This window comes from Temnothorax nylanderi, unplaced genomic scaffold (genome assembly GCF_030848795.1).
Source record: "Temnothorax nylanderi isolate EJ_2023f unplaced genomic scaffold, tnyl_v1.0 TNYL_tig0295_pilon, whole genome shotgun sequence".
Taxonomy (NCBI): domain Eukaryota; kingdom Metazoa; phylum Arthropoda; class Insecta; order Hymenoptera; family Formicidae; genus Temnothorax; species Temnothorax nylanderi.
Window position 1 is genome coordinate 198,224 of NW_027249357.1, and position 26,738 is coordinate 224,961.

Below are 26,738 nucleotides of genomic sequence, written 5' to 3' on the forward strand. Positions count from 1 at the left end.
AATTTTCTTTTAAGAAAATAGCGTTTTACATATCAATTTAAAAACTCATATAAAAACAAGAAAACATTCTATATATTGGGGAAATGTTTGGGAATAAAAAAAGAGACTATTTAAAGCTTTATTACAATTCAATTGCGCAAAGATAGTGTTTTCTTGCAAATCTTGCAAATATTGTTTGCCGCGTAACATTTTAGCATTCTCCCAAAAATCTTGCCTACATTCTTGCATATATTATGATAGTCCAGTATACATTATTCTTGGCACCGTACTTCCGCTGTCGTTGAAACAGATGCCAAATGACTCGACTTGATGTAACAGACACAGTTTACTTGCAATCGCTTTTGAAGAAGGTTTTTAATCCGTAAAAACGCTTTAGACGATCGTTTAGGAAAAGTAAATGCAGCAAAAGCAATGCAGTTTTTATTATTAATTTTCTCATTTTCCATTTAACAATTCATAAAAATCGAAAATCTGAAAAATTCTTAGCAATTCAGCATATCATTGTTCTATTTAAGAATGAATACAGACACTGTCTTTAAATGTATTCATGTGCGTTTAATATAATTGTGCGCTTGTATTTGTTTAAAGTCACTTACAGTTTTCTTTAAAAGAATGGTGCTACTGCTTATATCAATCATTCACGTAACATAATCAATTTGCATTAATGCAAGTTAATCTATTATTTCTAAACTCATTATTCACTTATCATCTTATTATTTAAATCTTATAACATTAACGATCTAAATTTACAGAAAAGAAGAGATAAACATATCAAATATATATTTCGACATTTCGTTCATTTCACGCGTCGCGTAGTTTTATAATATCTATACGCTTCGTAAGGAAAGAAAATAGCGATCGTCCTAATAATTTCATCTGCATTTCTCGCCTAAGCCAATATCGAGAAGACAGATTTGGCGTAGCCTTCATTTCGTCATAGCCGTAAATATCCGAGGGAAAATACGAAATTTGTTTAGATTTCTCGCGGCGCCTCTCTTGACGCGTAATCGCTCGTTACCCGCTGGTTACTAGAATCCGAGGATCAATGCGACTCGTTTAGCGTACTTGTGCCGCACATGTGATGCTCAATAAAGTCGCTATCATTCCCGGTATGCCGCATTTAACTGCGACATAAAAAGATTTAGTTACAAGTTTGTAGGAGCGACCCAAATGAATTAGCATAACAATTATTAGTAACGGGATTATTTATTCACACGGTGTACGCGGAACTAGTCGCTTCTCTTCTGGTCTACAGATGCTAAAATCCGGTTTAAGAGGAATAATTATTATTTTGACAAGAACAAGCCAGGTTTTTATAACTATTTATTCAACGTATTTGAAAGAATTATAGTTATGTCATTCTTGAATAGTTTTTTCATAACTATATCATTCTAGAATGATAGTTATAACTTCGTGTTCGTAGGTTCTTTGCTCTTGATTCCCTCGTACGCGTATAAAGTACGCTCGAGTGTAAATAAAATACACCACGCGGCATGAGATGAAGCAGTTTGAACCGATGTTTGTTAGTTGAACCGACAAGTGTAATTGTCTGTGGAGAATACCGCTGTTTCATCTACAAAGTCACCATAACGCCTAACGGCGAGATCGTGGCACACATGCACCACTAGCCAGCGATAACTTAATGTTCACTGTGCACCATCGTTGGACGGTCGGTTGGTTCCGCATTATCCTTAATGTCTCGCTAAGGAAACAGCCTAGCGTTTTAACTTGCATTAACCTCGTTTTGCGCACGTGTGCATTGCCCATTAATGTATCTCGAACAGATACATTGCGCTGTGTACAAACCGAGAGCGCATCGCGAAGTTAATTGAGGCAGCAAATGGAAAAAGGACACGTAAATGGGCAAGAATTCTGTTTTGAAGGAAATTCTGCTCCGGTGCGTTTAAAATCCTTTGTTTTACGAAATACTTGAAGCCTACACCGTATAATTAATATATGTCTGTAAACAGAAGTGTAAACGCTCTTCCGAATATTCTGTCAAATAAAATGCAGATTTCTAACTAATCTTGATCTCTTTCGACGGAAAATTTTTATTACGTATTTTCTTCAGTCATTTCAATTAATGTTTTTTTTACGGCTTATTAGGATTATTAAAAACCAGTTGCTTATTTATGACGTGTAATTCTTAATTTAATTTTAAAAAAACGAATATATATTAAGTTGAGTATGAACATTAAACTGAAACATCGGCAGAAAAGAATCAGTCAACAAAATAAATAGTTATAATATTTAATATGTTCTAATACTTATTGTTAGCAATTATAACGCTAACGCTAGAATTAAGCAAAGTAGTTTTGAGCTAATAAATTTTAAATCAGATAAGAACAAGATAGGAAAGTCTATAAAATACATGCAGTAGCTTTATCAACTCGTTAATAGCTTCTGCTTCACACTTACAAGAACACAATAAAACTTTCAACACAATAAAACTTGTCATTTTATAAAATTATTTCTTTCAATTTCTGTTTCAGCTCAATTGCACAAAAGCATGCATCTTCAATGAGACTCTGGAGCAACACAATTACAATACGTACATCTCGGCACACTGGTCCAAGGAGAACGAAACGCTCTACATTGGTATGGACCGTTATGGCCATCCGAAGAAAGTAATTGTCACAGAAGGTAACACTCTGGGCAAAAGGTCATCCAACGTTCGGGTGCTGACGCAGGTGGTCTCGGCTGATCGCTTGGAGATCCTGCAGAGGCGGATACTGGGCGCCCATCACAAAGTTCGCCATTGGCATCATCATTGCCAAACTAGCGACGAGACGCTAAAGATGTGTCGCGTAACGCCGCCTCCGGAGGTTCAATGCCGCAACAACAGCCGAAAGAAGAAGAAGAAGCGGAAGCGACGGTGCAGGTCGGGCGAGCAACCCGGTTCCCAATGCAAAGTCACCGAGAAATCGATCGCGGAATCAGTGGCAGGTGTCATCGAGGCGTCATCGGAGATCGTAAGCAACACCACGCCGGAATCCAAGCGATCCTGCGAGGGGGCGGCCAGCGAGGAGGCCTGCAGGCGGCAGGCCCTCTCTGTGTCGGCGAAGAAGCGGAAATCGCGGATAGACGGCGGCGGCAGGAACCACACGCTCGGTAAGAACAAAGCACCAACGTCAAATGCGAAAAAGCCAAACCTCAGGGTCGCCGATAATCAAAGTAAAAAGCCTGATTTGACGGACGGGAAGAAGAAGAGGAAGAGGACGACTCAGCAGCAGATGAGCTGGGGGATGAGCACGGTGGCATCGCCATCCCGGAAGCGGTACGGGCCTGGCACGACCTCCTCGTCCCGAGTCTCTTTGTCGCTAACAGCGCCCGCCAGCGAGGAGCAATGGGCCTCGACAGCCACGTTGTCCTCTTCGCCGTCTCTTCTTGGTGCGTCAACCGTTCTCTTCTCTATCAAAAGGCCGAGTTCGCCGCAGTCTGATCATAAAAAGCCCCCGCCGTCCTCGAGGAACCACATCGCGAGACCGATAGGCTCGCGTAGGATAGGAAAGTCTTCCCGGGATAGCGCGGCTCTGCCGGGTCGATCGAGGTCGATATCGGCGACGTCGAGGAGCAAAATAGCACTGCTACCGTCAACCACCAAAGTTCCTGAAGATACATGCGCCTACACTACAACCCCTCTGCCTCAACTCTCGCCAGTTCTCCCCTCCTCGTCCTTGTCCTGGCAGGAATCCGACGACGAGGACTCCTCGCTATCGTACTCCTCGCTCGTCGACGAGGAGTCGTCCTCGATCGTTTCGAGCGAGCTCGCGATCGTCACGGTCGAGTCCAGCACGTTGGCAGCTTCCGACGACGTTATCGCGGAAGTTACGACGTTTAGCTCGGACGAAAGAAACTATGAGGACAGCGACGTGGTCGATATGATCCCGCAGACTACAACGAGATTTCCGCTGGAGAGACTGGCGATGTAACGCCATCCCTCGGATGGCCGGAGGCTGATTTGTGCGCAATTGTAAACTTACGTGTACATAGCAATCACTCTACGTTACGACTTACTTCACATTCATGCAACGAGCAGGTGGCACACGACATGTGTCGTGCAGAAATTTTGATATTATGAGGGGATCGATATGGTTGCAATTTCGGTGAGATCGATTTAGTTGTGTAAACTTTTTTCAATAAACACTTTAAGAACTTAAATCGAATATGAATCGAAAATGAATAAAAATTGAATTTTTATTCGTCGTATTAAATTTCGAATCACAATCGATCAGATTTAAATACAGATAATCAAAATTTTGATTTAAAAAATATATATTTAATTAGACATTAAGGGCATTCTTTCCGTTAATATAATTAAATTTTTTTATTCATCTAATTATTATCGAAATTTATTTTTAATAGCATTTTAACCGATTGATGAATATTTTTATTTTATCAAGCAATATGATTACAATATGATTGCGAGTATAAAAGCAAAAAAATGATCTCTTATATACAATTTACGACTGAGTGATATTGAAAATAGTACAATTTGTCCAGTTAAATTCCGCTTAAAGAAAATAGTAGACAATGTCTCTTATAACACAGTTACTGTGGATTGCCATTTTCGGGATTTTAATTTCAGGTTCAGACATCAGAGCGGAAAATACTGATATAAACAACAATTATACAAGATTTGACTATAAAAATATGAACGGCAAACTGATTCACCTGCAGTCAACCTTTCTTTGATATTGATATTATGCTTTATCATACTGGCTCTTTTTATCATATTGACAATTTTATGCTGTTTTATTCTAAATTGTATATAAGAGATCATTTTTTTGCTATCTCTGAATATAATAACGCCGATTTTCTTGATGGCTGAATCGAGAAATGCAGTAGTTCTAATTGCCCAACTGATGATATATCTTATTTGATACGCGAGAAGAATTCAAATTATTAATATGTAAAAATGGAAAGTTACAACAGCATCAGATCGCCGATTCGGGAATCCGTTTGTCTCTACGTCTTATGTATATGATAGACAATGTGCGAATCTACTGAATTTTTTATAATTAATGTAAAGTTTTATTGTAACAATATTAAGGAAGAAGTATTTCTTTAGACATTCTCCATATAATCTTATAATAAAAATAGACTTATAAAACTTTGAGATAGTACAAAACTCAAAAGTCATCGAAAAAGAGTTATAATAACTGTAATTTATCTATAACAGATATTATAAAGCTCTCAATATTTATTGATAACACATTTTACATGACAAAAAACATTTTGATGCACGCTAAATTTAAAAATCCATAACGGTAGTAAATTGCGTTCACCGAAATCGTTTCGATATCGATTCCCAAAGCATTTACGGTGAGAGATGCGGTTCGTGTCGAGAATCGATGGACATTGGGCAAAAACGAAGGATCTTCGGTCGCGTTTGTTTGAACGACACAAGAGCGTGCCGGCCAATGCGTGTCTCTTTATGGTCGTTATCCGAAAGGGGCAATTGCTGGTGGCATCGAACTGAGAGAATATCAAACCGCCGGATAACAAGCACGAAACTTAACTTTAATCTCAAAGTACTTCCTGGCGGCAAAACAGGTCATGCCGTAATTGTGCGTCTCCTAGATGGTTCCGCAGAATCGTAATCTTCATTGGATTTCAGAGCAAGTAGTTTTCAATTCTATTGCAAGATGGTAAGTTAACGTAACGCATGCGAATGTGCCATTTCTGAACTCTGATCATCTTTATCTGCCGCAGCACTTTCAGATCACGATATCTTTCAACGAAAACTTAATTTCGGTATAATTATAAAAGAACTTATAGATAAAGGTTGTTCATATAAAATTCCAAAGAACATTCTATGTATTGCTTTAAGAATATTCCAGTGCATAAGTACTGAGCTCTATTACTTTTGAAAGGACTGCATATTACACATGTATGCATGCAAGAAAAATGTATTTTATATTTTACTTATATATTACTTTCAAAGTGACTGGCTTAGGACAATGATAATTCTCTTATAACTGGAGATCTTAAATATCAACGATACATCTTCAATAGCTTTAACAACTAGGGTAAACTCGGATAAGATGTCATAGAGAAGAGATGGCCCACTCATGTTCTCTCTAATTCGCCATCTAGTATTGAATGAACATGAATGGGCCATCTTTCCTCTAAGGCCATCTCACTCAAATTTACCCTACAGAATATTTCCAGCATGATAATCTAGATATATATCGTCATCGTACATTTAGAAATTAATGAATGTGACTGTCTCACTCTTAACTAACGTTATTATTAGGCACGAGAGCATCACGAGAGCAATAAAAAATCCAGTTATATAAAGTTGAGCAAATAAAATACAAGGGAAGTCAAGATCTGCATTAAATGACACTAGATATAAAAGACACAGACAGTAATATTCATGCAAGTTATAGAAAATAATATCTACATTAAATTATGTTATAACATTAAATTAAGATGTTACTCCAAATTATATATTGCACTTTCTTGACATGAACCGCTCTCACCTCGCCGACGTATCGACGTAGAAAACATTTTGTACATTACTGCCGAACTCTGTCCTGACTAGCGCGATTAGTGCGTAAGCGTAAAGAATTAATGACGATATTTTAGCGAGCGAGGAGCGTAAGACAATAAGCGACTTGGAAAAAGGGAAATGGACGTATGGACGATGAAGTCAATTTAATTTGCGAGCATGAAACACGATTATTTTCGAGGAAACACGATTAATAGATATTCACTTTAATTAAGGAGACGAACTGTTGAATAAAAATTAGCTGTCTCGCGACGAAATTACGCTTCGCATATTTCGCCGAAATGAGAAGCGAAGACGTTTTCGATTACGCTTAGTGCACTACGTAACAAAGTAATTTTTTAACTAGCATAAATTATACATATACAAATTGTAGGATATGGAAAAAAAGATTTCGACAGCCGTCTGTAACCATCTACGTTTAGGCATTGCGAGTTTGAGAAAATTCCTGGCAAGCGATTAATCAAATTTGTAAGTTTGTCTCGCAATCTCGCAATCAAACGCTATAAAATGCAATTGCTACGGGCGACGTATGTTTAACTTGGCATACGTGAAGTAAATTAATAGTAATTGTTAATAATAATTTGGCATGCATAGAGTAAATTTCGTTCGACGTAATCTCAGTATTTATAATGGAGCGACGTAGAAAGAGAAAGAGAGAATACTGGCTTTCTTATTTTACCAAGGAGACCGATTAATCAGGTCGACACAAATTGCGTATACTGGTCATTCGAGTTCCATCTCGATCGTTATTCCTCGCGCTTCCAATTTTATTTCAGGAACTCGTTTCGCGACTGGCTCGACAGTGCCGACGTGAAAATTACAAAGGTCTTAATTAGCGTTTCCATTATATTATAATTACAATTTGTTATAGTTCGGGTTTCCAGGTATGCAAATATACCATTTATCATTTTATGAAATGTTTAATCAAAATTATCGCAAACAAGTGGTCGATACATTTAACTTTATGTTCGAATAAATTTTTAATGTATTTACCAGACTTTGTTTTACGTGGCACTGTGCGAGTTTCTCGCAACGAAAGCAACGCTTATTATTACTTTTTAATTCTATATCAGCTACAATTCAATTTTGCGAAATCGATTACCATAAAAATATATAACCCAAAAGAAGCGTTTCTAAAACAAAAGGTTGATTGATAATAATGAGTAAAATGATGACGCCATAAAATACGCTACTCATATTTGCAATCTTTATTATATGTCAACATTTAATGTTTGAAAATTGTTTGATTATCGAGTGCCACTTGAAGAATTCATTTCGTTGAATTATATTTAACGAAAAGTCGTCACGTCTCCTTGTTTCTCGAAGCAAAAGAGTTTCATCGAATTTAGATAGATGTATCTGTTGGAGAAACCTCGCTGCGATTTTTTTCTTCTTTTTTATGTAGAATCTATTAATATGTAGTAGCATATTTATTAAAGACTTATTTATTGTAAACAGTTGACTCCGTGTACATAAGTCTACGATCATTACTCATCAATCACGCGCATCGATCATTTTGTTCTATGTATGTTGTTTCTGTCCTATATAGGTACACGAATCCGTTGAAAATATCATCACCGTTCTGTTCGGAGAAACACTTCGGTATCATGGCGATAAAATAAACCGTAATATACACAAAGAATATAAATTTTAAACTAATCTTTTTATAAATTAAATCGTTTTTTATAAATTTTATAAGTTAAACTCCACACACAGCGTAAAGAATCGCGTGGTACATACTTTCAATGAATTAAATGCGAGACCAATGGATGCCATTTTATCACAGTATCTAATATTGAATACAAAGCAAGTTGTTTCCCATGCACGATAGAGTTCATTATGTCGTACGTTTGATAATAGTCACTGGCAAAGTGAACTACTGCTTCCGCCGGAACTGAAATTGGACCGACGTGTAACAAGGTTCCCCATTTAAATTCAGCATATTATATGTATACAAAGTGTCCGGTAATTACCGTGTCACACGTCTCATCATGGCCAGCCAGAGCAGGTTAAAGTGAATAGAAAAGCCCTTCACTTTCCTTCCTGGACCGAGCATATTTCCACGGGGATTGAAGCTTGAGCTCCAATGGATTTTTCCTTCACCTCTCAAGTTGTACTTTCTTCATCCAAAGAAGTTCCTTACGCTCCGTCCAGATATTCCTACGTCCATGTTCGTAATTTTTATAGAGCGCTCCTCCCAATGCCTCGCCGCACGCCTAGCAACTGTAAACGCTGGGCTGCCTCTTCTCGTCGAATCGCACGGGCGCACATTATTGTTAATTATTGAGAAACAGTAAAGGACTTTTCTAATAAGAGTGACAGATGGCCAATTTTCGAGCTTTTCTATTCAGCTTAACCCGCTCTCTCTCTCTCTCTGCCCACGAAAGGTCACACATAATCACTGGACACCCTGTATATACATATACATATACATATTCATGCGGAGTGTAAACTGCAATTACACTGCAGACTATTTTTCTCGGAAGTATGAGAAATAGATCTGTAGTTTTCCGCGTCTCATTTGCAGTAAATATTTCTGATTTTGATCCTCGGCATTACTCAGCATTCTTATGAAAAAAAAAAAAAAAAAAAAAAAAAAATTTCACAAAAATGCATAATAAAAGAATTATTTGTTTCTTTGAGTGTATTTGAATATATATGTAGAAATTTCTATATTTATAATTCAAGTACATTTTTAGACACTCTGAATATTAGGGCAAAAGATAATTATTATTAAAACTGTTTATAACGTTTGATTGTTACTACTTTTATAATAATGGGTATGTGAAGTTGTCCCCCCTCCCTGCTACAAAATTATAGTTCTATCTTAAGTTCTGGATTATTTAGAACATAGGGAAAACTTCTTGATAGTTTTTAGAATGAGTTCCGTCCATTGATAGTGAAAGAAAACTTCAAAAAATGAGGCCAACTTCATGATTTTTTATACATCCAAATGAAATAATTCTTAATACAGTTTTAACTTTTTGAATAGTTACATAGTTCTTGATACTCTTTTGCAAGAGTTCAGCTTAAAAAATTCAATTCAAATATCGATAACTTTTTTAAAAGAAGTTCTGGTCGAAAATTATGGAGTTCTAAAATCATGTTCGATAAGAAAAACGATGAGAACCGCATTTTTGTAAAATGTACGTTTTGATTATTAATCTTTTAATGACTTTCAAACACACAAAACGTAACCAATCTTTATACTTTTTTTTCATGCACGTTGATATATCACCTGTCGAATCATGATGTCAAATAACTATCCACGCTTCCAAGTTTTAGACTGAAGCTACACTGCAAATCCAAGTGTGTTATTTTAACTAAAGCGCTTTCCCATATAGGATTTTACAATCGGCCTAAGACTGCGCCAGTACTAGTTGTCCTAGTTCGGGTACTATAGCTGGCGCAGTACTGGCAACACTAATATTTTATTATTAAAACATATTTCAGTTATAAGCATAATTTCGATTTGTTTAGTATTGACGTTGATATTATGTATCGCTGAGTCATTATTATTTGCCATTCTTGAGCCCTGGTTATTCTACTGTGATACTGTGATCCTGCACTGCGCCAGTATTGTTTGTCAATGCTGGCCCAATACTGGACAGAATTTTGGCCGACGTACGACTGTCGGCCAGGTGTTGGTCATAGCCCAGTACTGTCTGATAAAATGTTGGGCGACGTACGGCTGCCAATCATCAGCCAAGCGTTGATTTTCGTTGTAATGCCGGACTGTCGTAGCATTGGCCATCATTGGTGTTAATGGTGTTGGTTTTACTGTAATGTCTGGCGACCCTATATATGAGTCCTTACCGTTTTAAATCACGTCATTTAACACGATTGAACGTATTAATTTTCAATTTAATACGATTAAACGTGTTAAATGACGTAATTTAACACGCAACAAAACATGTAAAACGAGCTTCAGTCAAATGTCATTTTTAAACGTTTATGCGTGCAGAAATAACACACTTGGATTTACAGTGTAGTTGCTTTTTAAAGTACCTAAAGCCATCTATTAGCAAAAACCGCATGGATAGGATTTATTGGCCAACCTATATTTTCGAAATCACGAGTTCTGATTGAAAATGTCGATGTTCTGAATACTGATCGAATCACATTCACCGAAATCACGCGAAACAAAACACGCGGAATCCTATTCGAGTATCGCTTGAAAATAGAGAATGTTTCTAAAATGATACGTCACGATCGAAAACCGATTTCTGGCGGAAGAAGGAAGGAGTATATCGCCAAATAGCACACACAGACAGTCGGTATTAATAGTCGGCAGAACTAAACAAAGGAAATTAAAAATAAGTGTTATTTCCGAGATTATTTCCGAGGCTTCTCTTGTTTTACCATCGGTTTGATGCATGATTGCGCTGATATTTTCAACGGATTCTGAATAGTTTCAATAAAATAAGCATGTTCTGGCGAATGAGATTAAACGAGTGGTTCGACGGTACTGCTTATAAGGATAAAAGACAACTCTTCCGAGTTAGTGCTTACGAATCCAACGATAACGAAAAGGCAAGGATGCAAAGGAAAGTGCACGTGGATGCGCGAGTGTGATGCTTGTCAAGACAGCTAATTATTAGATTAACTAATGACATAAAAGATGTGTAGTGCCGTTTTATGCAATTATGTTCTCAAATTAATTCTAAAGATAGAACAAAGAAACACTCTGTTTTGATTGTTGCTATTACAAAAATTTAACTCCCACTCATGTCGCCCTATTGTTACGTTGTCGGACTCTTCTAGTAAAGCAATAAAAAATTTTACCTTTTTATCTTATTTATTAAACATTGAAAAAATAATCTTTATAATTTGATAAAAAATTAAAGAAAAGTGACATGAAATGTTATAGTAGTATTATCTTTTCTTTTTTAAGTTCAAGCTGAAGTCTGTAAAGGGTTATGAGAAAATTGATGCAGTAAGCTATTAATAGCAAATAATTAATAGCAAAAATGATACGCAGGCATGACCGCATCGTTCGGCACAGCTCTAGATATCGAAGGTCGAAACGGAACCAGTCTAGTACTGCCATGTTTGAAATGTATTTAATTTTCATAGACTGAAACTATTAAGGTCATAGACGAATATTTTTAATTATTAAAAGGATGAAAGAGCGAGGGGGCCGCGCCGATTGAAATCTCATCCGCGGGTATTTAATGTAAAGTAGGCACTTCAGACGAGATATACGTAAAATATCCGCCCGCAGGACGATTTGTCCTCTCTTAACCAAAACACCACCATTTTCGATACTATACCTTGTGATATAATCCTTAAATTCTACGATCCTTTTCCTCTTCTGTCCCATTCCCGAGAGGTACATTTCTTATCGTCGTCTTCGCGAAAGAAGATAAAAAGGGAGAGAGAAGGGATGGGAGCGAGAAACGATGAAAATTAACGAATAAACCGATCGAATGAATTTCCGATGAATCTCTGATCGATTATCAAATGCGCATTTCGCTCACTTATCTTCTCTCTCGCTTCTTGGATGCAGAACCCCACCATATCGTCGCCATATAATTTTTAGAAGTAATAAAAGAAATATAAAGAAAAGATATTATTGAATATAACGCTGCGTTGTTATTAAATTTCGATATATACCTCACTATGTATTATTATTTGCATTCCTAGATATAAAAAAATAGTTTCATATGTAACATCTTATGATGAATGAATGAATATCATCTATTCTCCCCTAATAATCTCGATTGTTTAAATTATACGGCATGAAATTATGACCAGTATTAAAAATCTTTTGCACTGTATCTTATTTAAGTAAGACATTAGAAATTGCATTTATTGATTTTTACTATTCGCTATATTATTGATTTTTACTGGCATGCACATTTCTAAATGAGCTATATTAATATTCGCGATTGCTAACAGATCTTCAAAATATAACATTGTTGCCAATAAAGAAAATTAATAACCTTTCTTTATTCAACGTATCTTATTGTTAGTCAAAAGATAATCATGTATAATTTCAGCAACATCACAATTAGCAAAATAGAATATTTGCTACAGCCGTTTACAGAATACTAAGGTAAGTGCACGTGATAAATGCTTGTTACAAATTTGTCAATGCAACCCATGCACAAGTATCAAAAATCATATAAGCAGCAGAATTATACAAATCTTCTCGGAAAAATTTTGTAAGCCAGAGAGAGAAAGAGAGAAAAAGATAAATAATATAAATCAGTAAACATGTACTTGATAAGCTATTATCATAAGATTGTCTAAATATATTAAAACTTACTGTACAGTCATTATAATATTTGAAAATGGTTGGTATAAAATAAGATATTCTAAAAAAAAAATTATATGGACAAACTATGTTATAATATTAATAACATATTATTGTATTTTCAATAGGTACATTGAGTGTTTAGCTTTTTGCACTGCCAAATACATTGATTTCTGGAGTCAGTACACTGATTAAAATTTTAATCTGACTTCAGAAATCAATGTATTGAAAATAAGTCAATTGAAATTATTTTGCTATAAATAATATCGATATATTTTCATGTAAATTAATTTTAAATATAAAGTCAAAATAAATAGGGATGTATGTAATAAGTATATATTGTTATTAAAAATTGTCTTATATTTAAATATTGACGTCCAGTACTTTATAAATTAATCAAACTTACTGCACTGATAAAAGATATCTTCTAATTTGTTGTATCAAATACTAACATTTTGAGAAATTTAATAATCTCATTAATAAACTTCTTCAGGTTTCTTCGTTTTCTATTTTTTATTCGATATGTTTCATGAACTTGCAAGTATAAATTATTCAAAATTATATGTATTATCCGTTCTAATAAGATTAGTAGAGGATTAATGCAGATATACATTCTCATTTAAATATAAGCAATGAATTGATTATGTAATCGCAGCATAACGAGCACAGCCGGCAACCGGGAAATAAAATTGCATATACTTATCATTCGCTTTCAACAAATTCACATACTTTTGCCGATTAAGATCAACATTTATTAGATTAGATTTATCAAAATAGCCCGTGTATTGTAGAACTCTTAAAGAGTCTAATTGTAAATTATGCACGCTATTTAATGCGCGTTTCCTGAATAGTTCGTACGTGACATGTATAAATATTTCATTATTATAAATTACGAATATTTATTGTAAGATAAGAGACTTTATCGACGTCTTTGGGATGTAAATAAGCTTAAAAAGAAATAGCACGATTGTATCGAACGCCGGAAACTGTTACGGCCCTGTTACGGTAAGTGTATGGGTGTCTGCTTGCAAGCATGCAGAAATAGAGAATATGGAGCGGCACTCACACCCCTCCCCTCTTTTGTTGTCTGCATCTCCCCCCATTGTTGTCCCGTACTATAATTAATGATCGATGCCACGATAAGGCATAAAAGTCGCTCTGCTGCACGGAAAAAGTACGTAGATTGCGGTGCATTGTCCGCTACCCTGTATTTACGCAATTTCCGTGCCCTTCAAATAATTGTCTCGTAATAATTGTATTTTCCAAGCAAAAATATACTGCCGTTAGAATATCAATTAAATTTTGTCGTTGATATTACATTCATTTTTCCCGAATGAAACTTTGCCACTGTACATATCAATCCTAATGCACTAAAATATCCTTCAAGCTTAAAGCTTAAATATTGGAAGTAAAATATAGTAACATAACAAATTTAAATTATAATATTTAAAAATTTATTTCTGAAGAATTTATTGTTAATATTTTAATTAAAAATACGTTTGATGTGTCAGTATTGTACTAATAAATATGTAATAATTAAACGCGTACAAGCGACAAAACATGTTTACCACGTCGGAGAAAGCGAGATGTTAATTATTTTTATAGGACTTAATAAAAATATCCGCGTATCTAAAGTGCAGGCATGCTTCTGCTACTTCTGCATTGCCGATCTCTCATGGCATTTAGCCACTTATGATTACGGATCATGACCATAATCATAATCTTGGCTATTAACATAACCATAACCCCAACCTTCGGTCTACGACGCGCGTCTTTCAATTTATAATTAACGTTCTTCGATAAATGCCTTCCGCCTTAACTTTCGACCCACAGGCGAAACAACAAACATGGACCGTAAAACGTGCATCGTCCTTAATCATAATTGATTCCACAGTCTCTTAACCGCGTTCACTACTCCTGCCTATCTATATAATTTGGTACCTACAGTTTCATGTAAAACAGCGTAATTAAAGGTGTCTTAGGGGTAATTGAGAGAACGAGTTGAGCCGAATAAATATATATTTTTGTGACTATTAAAAAAATAATTTAAATGCTAAAGATCATAATAGAAAGCTCGTAGCTTTCTAGCATTTATGTGATAAAACGAAACGTAATCTATATATGCATGGAAAATAGAATAAACTGTTGTTAATATCACACACACACACAACGCAACTTGGCTATTTAATATAATATTCCGACGTAGTAATATACCGGTTAATGTACCGATAATATACCGGTAATGGCTCTTATTTTACGCCAATCATTTTAAATACAAGTCATAATACATTTAAATGATGATGACTAACTTCATCAACCACGACATGTTTACTGATAAAGTACGTTAGCACCTGTCCGTAAATTTTTCCGATCTTCAATCGAACAGGTTGTGGTTAAGTATTTTGCACGCGTAAAGTCGACACGATTTATACGTTATCATAGATATTTATCATAATCGATTCTACCCTCTAGTATCCTTGACAATCCTCAGGACCTACATTGAGTAGGCTCTCTTATCAAGCCCTAAAGATGGGTTTATGATGGCATTACTGACTGCTTCGCCCAATCAAAGTTTATTAGGTGTATATCGATGATACCTCCCTGTAGTGCTATCAGCATTATTGCTACTATCGAGAGTTTTCTATTCGCTGTCTTTTGCGCAAATCGATTAACCGTATCGAGTTTGATTATTCAAATTAGTGAAGAACGCGCCGATAAAGCCTACGGACACCGGAAAGTATTACAGATCCACACTCAGAAAAAAGTGTAGCATCAGATAGTACAATTGTGAAGATCTCTTCTACAAATAATAGTACAAATAGGGACAGGGATAAATTGTAGTAAATGAGTCTAAAAAATTGTTCTAAAAAATTATTCTCAGATTGTCTGAAATCAATTGACAAACTGCTTAAGACTGTAAAATATTACAATATTAAGTAATTCGCGCGTTTGTTTCACAGAATCACAGTTTTTGTGTTTGCATGTGACAAAATAAATTTGCTACAAAATTGTAGTTAATCGGTGTATTTCATATTTTCTATTACATTACAATTTAAAGTTATACTTATCTGACAAAATAAGGTCTACAATATTGTGTTAACTTTTTCCGAGAGATTTTTCTCAGTGCAGGTGCCGGAATCTAATTTTAAAACATCTTACCGGGGATAAAATTTCTAAGCATCCTGAGGTACTTTAATTTTACACTCAACTTTTTCTCTGATATCTATAAAGTTAAAAAAATCTCTTATTATAGATTTATGATTAAACTCGTAATATCATTTTTATTTTAGTAAAACTTCAGATTTTTCAATTTCTAAATAAATTTTCCATTTTATTGTTCATTCTAATTTATATTTCTTAGTAAAAATATTAAAAGTAGTGAATATATGATATCAAAATTTATATACGGAAGGATATAAAGTTAATACAGCTCTGTTATTTAAGAATTAAACGTCGCTTCTAAGATATTTTAATTTTCTAGCTTATGACAGTCTTTGGAAAGTGCGACATTACACCTGCGGCGGCAAGAAATCTAACGCCGGACTTGCCTCCAGTAAACTCGTTATGCACTCCGATGCACTCTTATCCTACGCGAGGACGAAGCAGTTGCAACCTCAATGCACACTGGCTGGCTATGGTAGCTGCGGCACGAAGTCACTGGATCTTTATTCGCCCGATTGAGCTCGCCGCATTTACCGAATATTTTCTTAATCTTTGATCACATGCCATGAGCGTTAACGCATAGAGCAAAAGGTATATATATATTTTCTCTTTTTCAGCAATGTGATAAAAAAGACATACACAAACATTCAACTTTCTCTTCCCTTTTACTTAAAATTTTATGACAGATTCTATTTCTATATGTGTATATCTGCTTTTGTACATTATTAAAACTTAGATCTTGCTGGAGAGAAAATTCGTGAGGCTTTTTTTAAGAATCTTTTATATCAGGAAGCATCGGTAACCACATTGGTTGCCCCTAAGATATATAAAGAATTCGTAAAAATGTAGCCGCACAGCAGCCGATACGATTTAAGACCGTAACACTAGTGCGTGTATTATAGCCTGCGTAATTTTAGCACACGCGCCACTCAAACTCTTTTCGCGTTGCGTCACACGTCGGTGTCGGGACGTGGGTGAAGAAGCCTCCGTTTCGTTACATAACGTCCTTCGTCTGCACGACCCTCTTCAGAGTTCTATTCCTATCTATTCAACGGTACAAGGAACACACGCGAATACTATTCGCGTGAATCGGCTCGGTAAACCCTTTATTCAGTTCTCACGCAAGTATTACCATTATAATGTAAGAATATCATTTGCAGTCCGCGTAGAGAAAGAATTAATGACGCTTTCTTCAACCAAAAAATGTATGCTAAACGACGAAATTTCACATAACTGTTAACCCTTTATTCAGCTTAACTCTTTACCATTACTCCCGCGAAGCACATATTAAATATTCGTAACTTTTTAAAAATTCCAAATTTCGTTGTATAAATAAAATTCACTTATTCTATATAGAAGCAATTCTTTTGCATATGTATAAATCTACGAAAAATCAGAAAAAATCATTCTAATGTTCCGGCAAAAATAAGATAATATTCAAACCTAAATTTTCTTTCGCAATATATAGAGAATTAGTAATAAAGAACTCTAATTTATTCACAATTCGATTGTAACTCAAATTCGTCAAATTCTGTCGTTTCCCAAACAATTAATTAAAATTGACTAAAATAATCGTCGCTTTCAAGTAATTACTTCCAATAAGCCATCTTTCGCGTGACCAACTCGCATCACTCATAACTTCGCTAATTCTGTCCGTTGCTCTAGCGAGGCAACGAGAGACCGCAGGCTGAAGTGCGTAACACGGCCGTGTAAAAGTGCCGCGCATGATTGAGCAGGATGATAATATGGAGTTATATTGGCAGAAGATAATTTCTCCCCTGCGCAAAGGCGAATACCAGATTATCCATGGACATAGAGGAACCGTTTAATTAAAAACACAGAAAATAGATTAAAACACGAGGCAAACGGGACGCGGTGGGATAGAGGGCAAATCTTGAGGTCCTCGCTCCTTTTGCAATGACGTAGCGGAGGTTGTTGCACGTTGCCTCGACTTATTTTACGTGGTTACGTGCCATCCAGAGCGATCATAATTAATGCGTGATTACGATATGCCCCGAAGGATCGTCTCGCAAAGGATAGATCGGGTTCTGACCTAAAGGGGCCGTCACACCATCAATTATTCTTTGTATATTTTAAATAACATTGTTAATTGACGGAGGAATATTGGTATTCTGTAAAAAATGTTTGTATTAAAAAAGAAATAAACTAAAATTAATTTTTTTTAAATTTATAGATTTCTAATTTTCAAAGTCATCAATGATTGATTTAATAATATCTAGATTTAATTTTCTATTACATTCTATTTCTAAATTATTAACATTAATTTGTATTCTTTATAAATACAGAATATAAATACAATAAATTACAATACATTAAATTGAATAAATAATATTCTAAAATTTTTCCGCGGGATAAAGGATAGTGACTGCAAAAACAAGCCAATTGCCTTGAAAAATATAATATATAGGTACATAATGTATTGATGATTTTATGTGATCAAAATTTCATAAGTTTTTCTTTATTCTCTTCTCTTTATTGGGACTTGACATAATTTCGTTTTAATTATCCTTTTATATTGTTATTAACTCTAGAATATTTTTCTATTTAAATTACTGTTGACCGGAATGCAAAGGGTTAATAAGAGAAAATGCGCTACCATAAATAGTTGTGTGGAATTTCGTCATTTGACCAATATTTCTTTGAACATAAACGTTATTAATTCTGATCTATACGTGGATCGTCGTTGATTGCGAATAATATTCTTATATCACGACGATAAAACTCGTGTGAGAGCTCCATAAGAAGAGTGGATGAACAGATTCTGTTGGGCTATCGTTGTGCGACTATCAGGATAATATGAAAAGAAATTCATAATTACGTACACTATATGTATATCCCTACTGACAGTAATACCGTTCGTGCGAGAATTCAAAAAAAAAATTAAAGTATTTTTCTGAGTACTTGAATAATAAGAAAATAATATTAATAAACGTTTATTATATTTATATCGCATATCGATTAGTATTAATTTTTCAAATAAGACATAATGCTACAATTAATCAACTTGATCGTTGTAAAAAAATATATCTATAATATACAAATTTTACATTGAGCACTGTGATATAAAAGCGATCTTTTATTAGTCTAAATATTTTCTGAGGTAATCGTTCGCCTTATATTTCTCGCAATGATGAATATGTATAAATTGTTGGACATAAACACGTGACTAGGTATGATTTACCTGTCTAACCAGTGAAATACTTGTTATGATGCCACCGGAATTAATCGCAGATACAATTATCATGATGAATTATATGTCGGCTTTATTTCGATCGAATTTATTTCTCAGCATTTGTTAAAATTATCAGCACACAATTTGACAAAGAATTATTTCATTCTATTAATGCGCGCAGATTGACAATATCATCATTAGCGATTCCAATCTCATATAAGCGTCAATTTAATATAAAAGAAGTAGAAACAAAAAGATGAAAAGGAAAGTATGTCCATCAAAAACATGACCATTATTTCGCAATATATTCAGCAAAATTATTTTTATTATTTAAAATTATACGAATTTATAAAATTTATTACTTGAAGTTATCTTCGCCTTGGCACACTAAAAAAAAAAAACTTTTAAAAAAGGTAACTTTTAAAAATTTTGATCAGATTAATGAAAAATGCCATACCGAATACTTGTTCAGAAAATAATCGAAGAAAATGTTAAACGGAGATATTTTTTAAGCATTTATTTTCTCTCGCGTTTGTCTCGGGCGCGACAGTTTCTGGCAACAACACTGGCCGCGGTTTAGGTAGGAGAAATTGACGTTTCACGGGCAGACGACGCGCGACGTGGCAGGCAGACGAGGCATGCCGCATGCGCCGGTCGCATGCGTTGAAAATGGCGACGCTAGCGTGCCTCTCGCGACGCGTATCGCCGTACGCGCGGCACTTTCGCGATGTCACGCGCTCGTACACGTCGTGGCGTGCCGACCGCAGCCTCGGGAGGATCCAGAAGGGCGTCGGACTGCTGGCCGCCGCTTCCGTCACGTTCCTACTGGCGCAGCATTATTTACGGCCGAAGGTGGTGCACGCCTTGAAATCTCGCAAGGTACGCAGTACAGTCCGGCCCAAGATCTCGCGGCTGTCTCGTGGCAGTCAGTGGTCAGTGGCGCGAAGTTGAATGGCGAGTCACGACGCGGTCACGTGGGACTTACGCGTCCACGTGCGCGTGAATGGGCAGTGCGTAGTGATGTTGCACGAGAACGCGCAGCAGTGCACGCCATTCACTGAATGCTTTTCGGAATCGGCAACGTTTCTTAAGCCGGTTACGATATTTCAATACCTCGCCTTTATATAAGCTACTTTGCAGATATTAAATATTATAAGAATAGTGTGTGGCACGCGTATTTTTATTTTCACCAAAATGTTTGCGGTTTTTTTTTCTAAATTATGACAGAAGCAGAAGGTGCTTTAATTATTCCTGTAAAGCAAGATTTAATTAGGAGCCTATTTGAAGGAAATAGTTGGTATAAAAATTAATTTTTCACATTGCAGTACGGAAAAATTCTAGCTTGAAATATTCGGTATAAAAATACTTGATGTAAAGTAGCGGTATAGAATATTTATGACAATATTTCATGTATAAAATTTAAATACTGTATGGTATCGGTTATAATTTTATAAAAATCAAGGAAGATAATATTACGTAAAATAATTAACAACTATGTGCATAACGAAACAAAAAAGTAGGGCAAATAAAAATATTCTTATTTCTCATGTTACCCGGACTACTATTCCTCTGATATCGCTGAATCCGCAGGCGGACGAAGATAGGGAAAGGGCGGGAGAGAAAAAGTAAGGAAGATTCTTCGGCGAGTTTAAAAAGTGAGTTTCGAACGCGTTGGGGGGGGGGGGGGAATGAAGGCGCCCGCGATTGATCTCGTTCGATCTTCGGTCGTGAGACCGAACGTGTAGGTACGCTACGTTAATAATATGGCCTGGAGGAAGCGGATCGGCTTTTGTGTCAAACGATCTTCAAGTGTATCGGCGCCACGCCCTCCGAACGATCACACAGTCGATACGGCTAACCAGTTTGGATCTTCGAACGTCTCTATTACGGCCTGAGAATCTCGGGATTCTTGTGAAAAGTAGTCCGCAGGCGCAAGGGAATGTACCGTAAACTATAAAATTACGTTCAGCTGACTTGTCTACGTAGTATCGCGTGTTAATGTTATTTAAAAAGCTGCATTTCGGTATAAAGGATAAAAGTATATTTATCGGAAGATATCTTCCGAGGAATTTTTTATTTAAGAATTGATACATTAACTAAATAATATTTTGGCATTAGAAAACGATATAGTAATTTCTCTTCTATTTTATCAACGTTACTATACAATAATATTAAATTAATCATAATATCTATATTCGTAACACTTTTAAATGATTTTTATGATGCAATTAAGCGTGAGTTGATAATTTGCGATTAACTAATTAAATAAAGCTTTAAAAATTTTATTTCTCCGTTTCTTCGAGCGCATTTTCTTTTTACGAAAAATTAATTCTGAAAGTAAGGCACATTACAAAATTCTTAACGTCAAGCGAAAGCTGACGACTGAAAAATCACGGAGCGCTGTTAATACCTCGAAATACACTCACTAACGAGAAACTTCTTAACTGTCGTACTCGCGAGTTGAACGTTGACATACGTGTTTCATCGATCATGCGACGCTTTCGAGAATGCGGATGCCTTCTAGGGACATTCCTCGCCTTATAAAACGAGGCAGATAAATGGCCGACGCTTTGCGCCGCAGTTTGCGGCCAAGCTGCATCCGTAAATGCAGATGCACCCGGCCCTTTGCCACGAGACACCCTAATCCGAATGCGATGTACCCTAAGCTGCTTCCTTTCCGCACCTCGCAGCACATGTATCCATTAATTATCGCGCGTGAGAACATGGGAAAGTTGCATCGACCGTTCTTGACAGTCACGCTAAAGTCTCGTATCATTTGTGAAGCGACTTGACCAATTATCTTTTAACATATTTCTGATATAGCTGGGTATGCAAATAGTACTTTCAGCAAAATATATTTTTCAATAGTTTGATAGATTCAGATACCGTCTTTTTGAAAAGAGATGATGTAAAATTTAATAAAATGCGTAAATTTAACTTGTAACAATGGTCTCTATTACTAACGGAAGTTCTTACAATTGTATATTATTTAAAAAGAGGTCTTAATTTGAAACATTTCGTGAAACATATTCATTTATTGTATAAGTTTATTTTTTAGCGTTTAATATCCTAATACGAAGTTTTCAACTAAAAGTACAGTTATAAAAACTGAAGGCTCTTACGAAAAGATTTATTTAAATTTATTAAATATTTTAAATAATTTTATAATTATTATTAATTGAAAACATGTCCATAACTTTTTTTTGTCAAACTTCTACTATTTTCTTAGAGATAAAGAACATCTTATGGTACAGAGACGTCTCATGTTCTCTTATCTTGTGTTCGCGTGTTCGTTCAGACTTTTCCAATCTAATCAGAAAACTATCATAGGCGGCATCATCTTGATTCCAGAACACAAGATATATTTTATACATTTGCTGCAATTGCACGCGCAGCTGACATGCATGTAATCGCGGTACATGCGTTCGGTACAACACGGGTGACACTCTAACGTGCCTCGTCACGTTGCACTGACTTGTGTGTCCAGAAGATATTCTTTGACCACATCGCTGCCAAGAATTCGGCGAGAATAGGGCGACGGCAAGAGTGCCAAAAATGTCATACTACGTGAAACGGTGCACGTTCGCACATAATTTACGCGGAACATCCTAATTATTTTCCGTGGGCAATTATCTCGAGACACGAGGCCATCAAGATATACGAATAGTGTATACACTGGTATCGCGTGAATTTAACAGCACGCGACTAATTTTGCACGTAAATCCGATATAACTTTTATACGAATTAAATCTTTCGCGGTAATTAAGAATTGTAAATAAAATAAAGTTACCTGATTGATGTGAATATAAAGTGTATCGACTGAAAGTAGATTGCTTTTCTGAAAATGTAATTAATTTAATTTAGTTATTTAAGAATATTATCTTAATGGAGAGCATTCATTTAATTTATATGTTAGAAATTTTTGTTCTCCTTTTAAATTCAAATTAGAATCTTTGATTGAAAAAGACATAATATTAGGATTTCATAAAAAAGGAATATTTATATTAAATAAATTACTAAATAAATAATAAGTTTGACCAGGCACTTCGAAAAATTTATATGTTATATAATTATAATAAAATTTATTGCGAGAATGTATTTATTGCATATCGTAATCTACTAACACGCGATTGCAATCACGTAGAGGTAATGATGAAGTACATACGTTGGCTACGCTACACCGTATGTTCACGAGCCAGTTGATCTTGCAGAAATAAGCTTTGACCATGCTGTCCATCGTTCTGTCGCCTTTATCTAACGTGCGTAGGCTGTTGCAACGTGGAGGGGGCGATTGGTATCAGAAATGTGGATGCATCGCGGTATGGATCATTGCATACGTGAAATTCCATACAGAATAAATGCAATTTGGAATAAAAGAAATAATTGAGCAACTTATTTAGCAAAACGCGAATTGTCATTTTTATTTATGATACATAATATTTTTCTAAATATTTATTAAGTTGCGTTTGATAAAATTAGGTAACTATATGTGATAACTATTTTATCCTAAATTATATTAACATTCTTAAATCTAAATAAAAATTAATTGGGATTGGTATCAGAATTACAATTCATGAAATTAATAATTGTATACTGTTAAGTTCATGTAATGTATTGCTATACGTATTTAGCAATGACTTTGTATCTCGAGATAATTGTTCTAACTTATATCGTTAGATAATGCAATTTGCTAATAAAAATATGAAAGTAATATTAATATTGAAATAAAATGCATTTAACGTGGGGGGGGGGGCGTTCAATTAAATTAAAATAGAAACTTAAAAAGCTTCCTTATTGAAACGCATTCCACGATGCGATCTTGGACTAAAGCGAGCCCTCAACATTTTCATCGAGCAATAATATAAATTGTTCAGCGGACAAAAGGGGAGAAATATATCATCCGATATATTGCGCGTTATTACGAGACGCGGCATAACATTATCATCGCGCATTACGTATGCGGAGGCTTGTTTGACGAGCGGTTTGCGGTAACTAATGGGCTGGGTCCTCGTTCTATCGAGATGCTCCTATCGACAATATCCATGAGTCCTTTTGGACCAAGATTCATTATAGGAAGACTTCTGTATGCAGGACATAGGTACGTGGAGAGATCAGAGTGCATAGCAGAGCTCGTCCAATCAGAAATACCTTTTTTTTTCTAATGGAAAAAGTTTACACGTTCGAATATCCGTAATTGGATCAACCCTTTTCATGATCGATACACCTTACGATAATTGGATTTCAATGGAATTACTCATTAGGATATAAATAATATACATTTTGTTCTCGATATCGATTGATAAAATGTCTCAAAATTATCGCTGATCTTTAAATTTATTAATACTTTAAATAATTTAGGGAAAAATAACTTGTGTATTTCATTATCTGTTTGAATTTCTGCACTTTAATTTGACATTTTTATTTTTTAATTATTTAGTCAAGAACTATACAATTTAAAATCGTGAACTTTAATTCATATTATATAAAATATGATTAAAAAATTAATAGTTAAACTAATAATTAAAAATTTATTATTAAGTACATAGTCAAATATATCAACTATTAAACTTATTCGCTGTAATAATGCTGATATTTTTTTTTCCTACAAGTGCAAATAAATTTTCAAAATGTTACGCCTGCGCACTCTCAAAATAAGCGACTCGTGTATATATGGAGGGGTTAAAGCCATAGTGGTGTAAGTCACTTTTTTAACCTATCGAGTTAAGTTCATAGATGCAGTCTACACATGCAGATATGTTGAAAAAAGAAGAAAAAAAGTGGTCAAAAAAATTGACTTACACCACTATGGCTTTAACCCCTCCATATATTCCAAGCAATGCATCTTTTCTTTCATATACCTAAGCAATCATTACACGCGAAGAACGTTTTACAAAGCTTGCTCTGCACAAGTTACGCGCCATTCTTCATATCAATTACGTTTATGTACGTTTATGCACCCCTCTCTTCCCGTCAACGTTTGCAGCAACACCCCGTCGCTCGTGTACCCCGAATAATTCGGACGCGAGAGAGTGATCGATCGGTCGCGTACACACCATCGTACGTATTATCGGCGATAAACGATAAATCAGATGCGGAGTGCGGACTTCTCGACGCCACACGATTAAAGACCCCGAAAGTTGTCAGGACACGCACGTGTGTACACGTGTTGCGTTCAACACGATGCTATTCGATACCGCTTGTCGATTGTTCGAAGGAAGTCGAACAGGAAGGATAATTAATATTGGAAAACATCCAGTCAGGATATCACTCAGAAATAAAAAAAAATTAATCACTTTCTCGCAAAATAATTTTCACAGAAATGCGTTTTTTTTTTTAAGTAAAATACTTTTTTCTGATTCAGTCTTTCTCTAAATAGAATTTTTTTCTCAGAATTATGCTGTAAAAAATCAAATATGTGTGTATATTATATATCTATATGTATATATATCTATATATATATATATCTATATATGTATATATTTTTAATTGTATTTTATATAATATATATGAATTAAAGTTATCGATTTTATGAATTGTATAATTTTTTAAGTAGTTAAAAAAAGTCAAATTAAAGTGCAGAAATTCAAACTTATCAATCTTAATCAAATTATAATAAAATATTGTAAATATATTTACAATATTTTATTATGAAATAATATAAATATATGTTTTATATTATATTTCTTATATTATGTGTGTTTCTATAATATAAAATATTACATATAGTATGTAATATGTATATATAAACATAATATATTCAATTTTCTCTTACATTTGTTTAACTAAATCATCTTCACATTGTTAATTCGACTTTCTATGCGATCATCCGCTTTCCAGATGGAGATAAATGATTTTTACACTTTTACAAGTCCGTGTCGCGGACAGTCCGGCTAAACATTTCACTACTGTCCTCGAACGTGCACACAATGCGGTACCAAATGATAATCTGGCGATAAGGTATGGGATAAGAATTCCGACGCGGTAGGACACGTGAATGTGGTCTGATTAGCGTGATAGTATCAGTCGCGTGGGTTAGACGTCGACGTGGGCGTGAATGGATTCTATGTTCGATCGTTTTTCATGTTTATAATCAATTTGCGCGCATCGCGTGTCAGGCTACCTGCGGCAGAACGTTAATCAAAGACATTTTCAATTGAGACGCATCTCGACACGTCTGCAAAAGAATATAATCTGCTACCTCGAGCATTGTAGACGCGGTAAATTTTTTCTCGGCGAAAGACGCTGAATAAATTAAAACGGTAAAAAAGCATGTAACAATCTTTTTGGAATATTAATACAAAAATTGATAATTTCTTTTATTATATTTATATAGAACATTTCTTTAATTAAATTCTTGCACCAGAGTATTAATAAATCCATTATTATCGGATTATATTTGATCTAACATCCTGACTTTTATTTATCTTTGCGCTATTTTTTGATTATTCGATTCGACAGACAACTTCGTACTTTGTTATGTTACAGACATTTCAGACGTAGCTCTTTCAACATTTGCAGTATCAAGATACAACATAGGAATATTTGAACTGTAACGAACTGCACTAAAACGCTTGTCTGCCCTATAGTAATAATAGTGCCGACCGAAA

At 35.1% G+C, this 26,738-nt stretch overlaps 1 protein-coding gene across 1 annotated transcript in view; it reads left to right on the plus strand.

Annotated features, from left to right (window-relative positions):
* LOC139780740 (uncharacterized) overlaps positions 1–4,322 on the plus strand; it is a 104,467-nt gene extending 100,145 nt beyond the window's left edge. Inside the window, exon 3 of the mRNA XM_071719463.1 lies at positions 2,493–4,322. Coding sequence (XP_071575564.1) covers positions 2,493–3,932 — 1,440 coding nt within the window. The 3' untranslated portion in view covers positions 3,933–4,322. The remainder of the gene's footprint in view (positions 1–2,492) is intronic.
* The last annotated feature ends 22,416 nt before the right edge of the window (positions 4,323–26,738 follow it).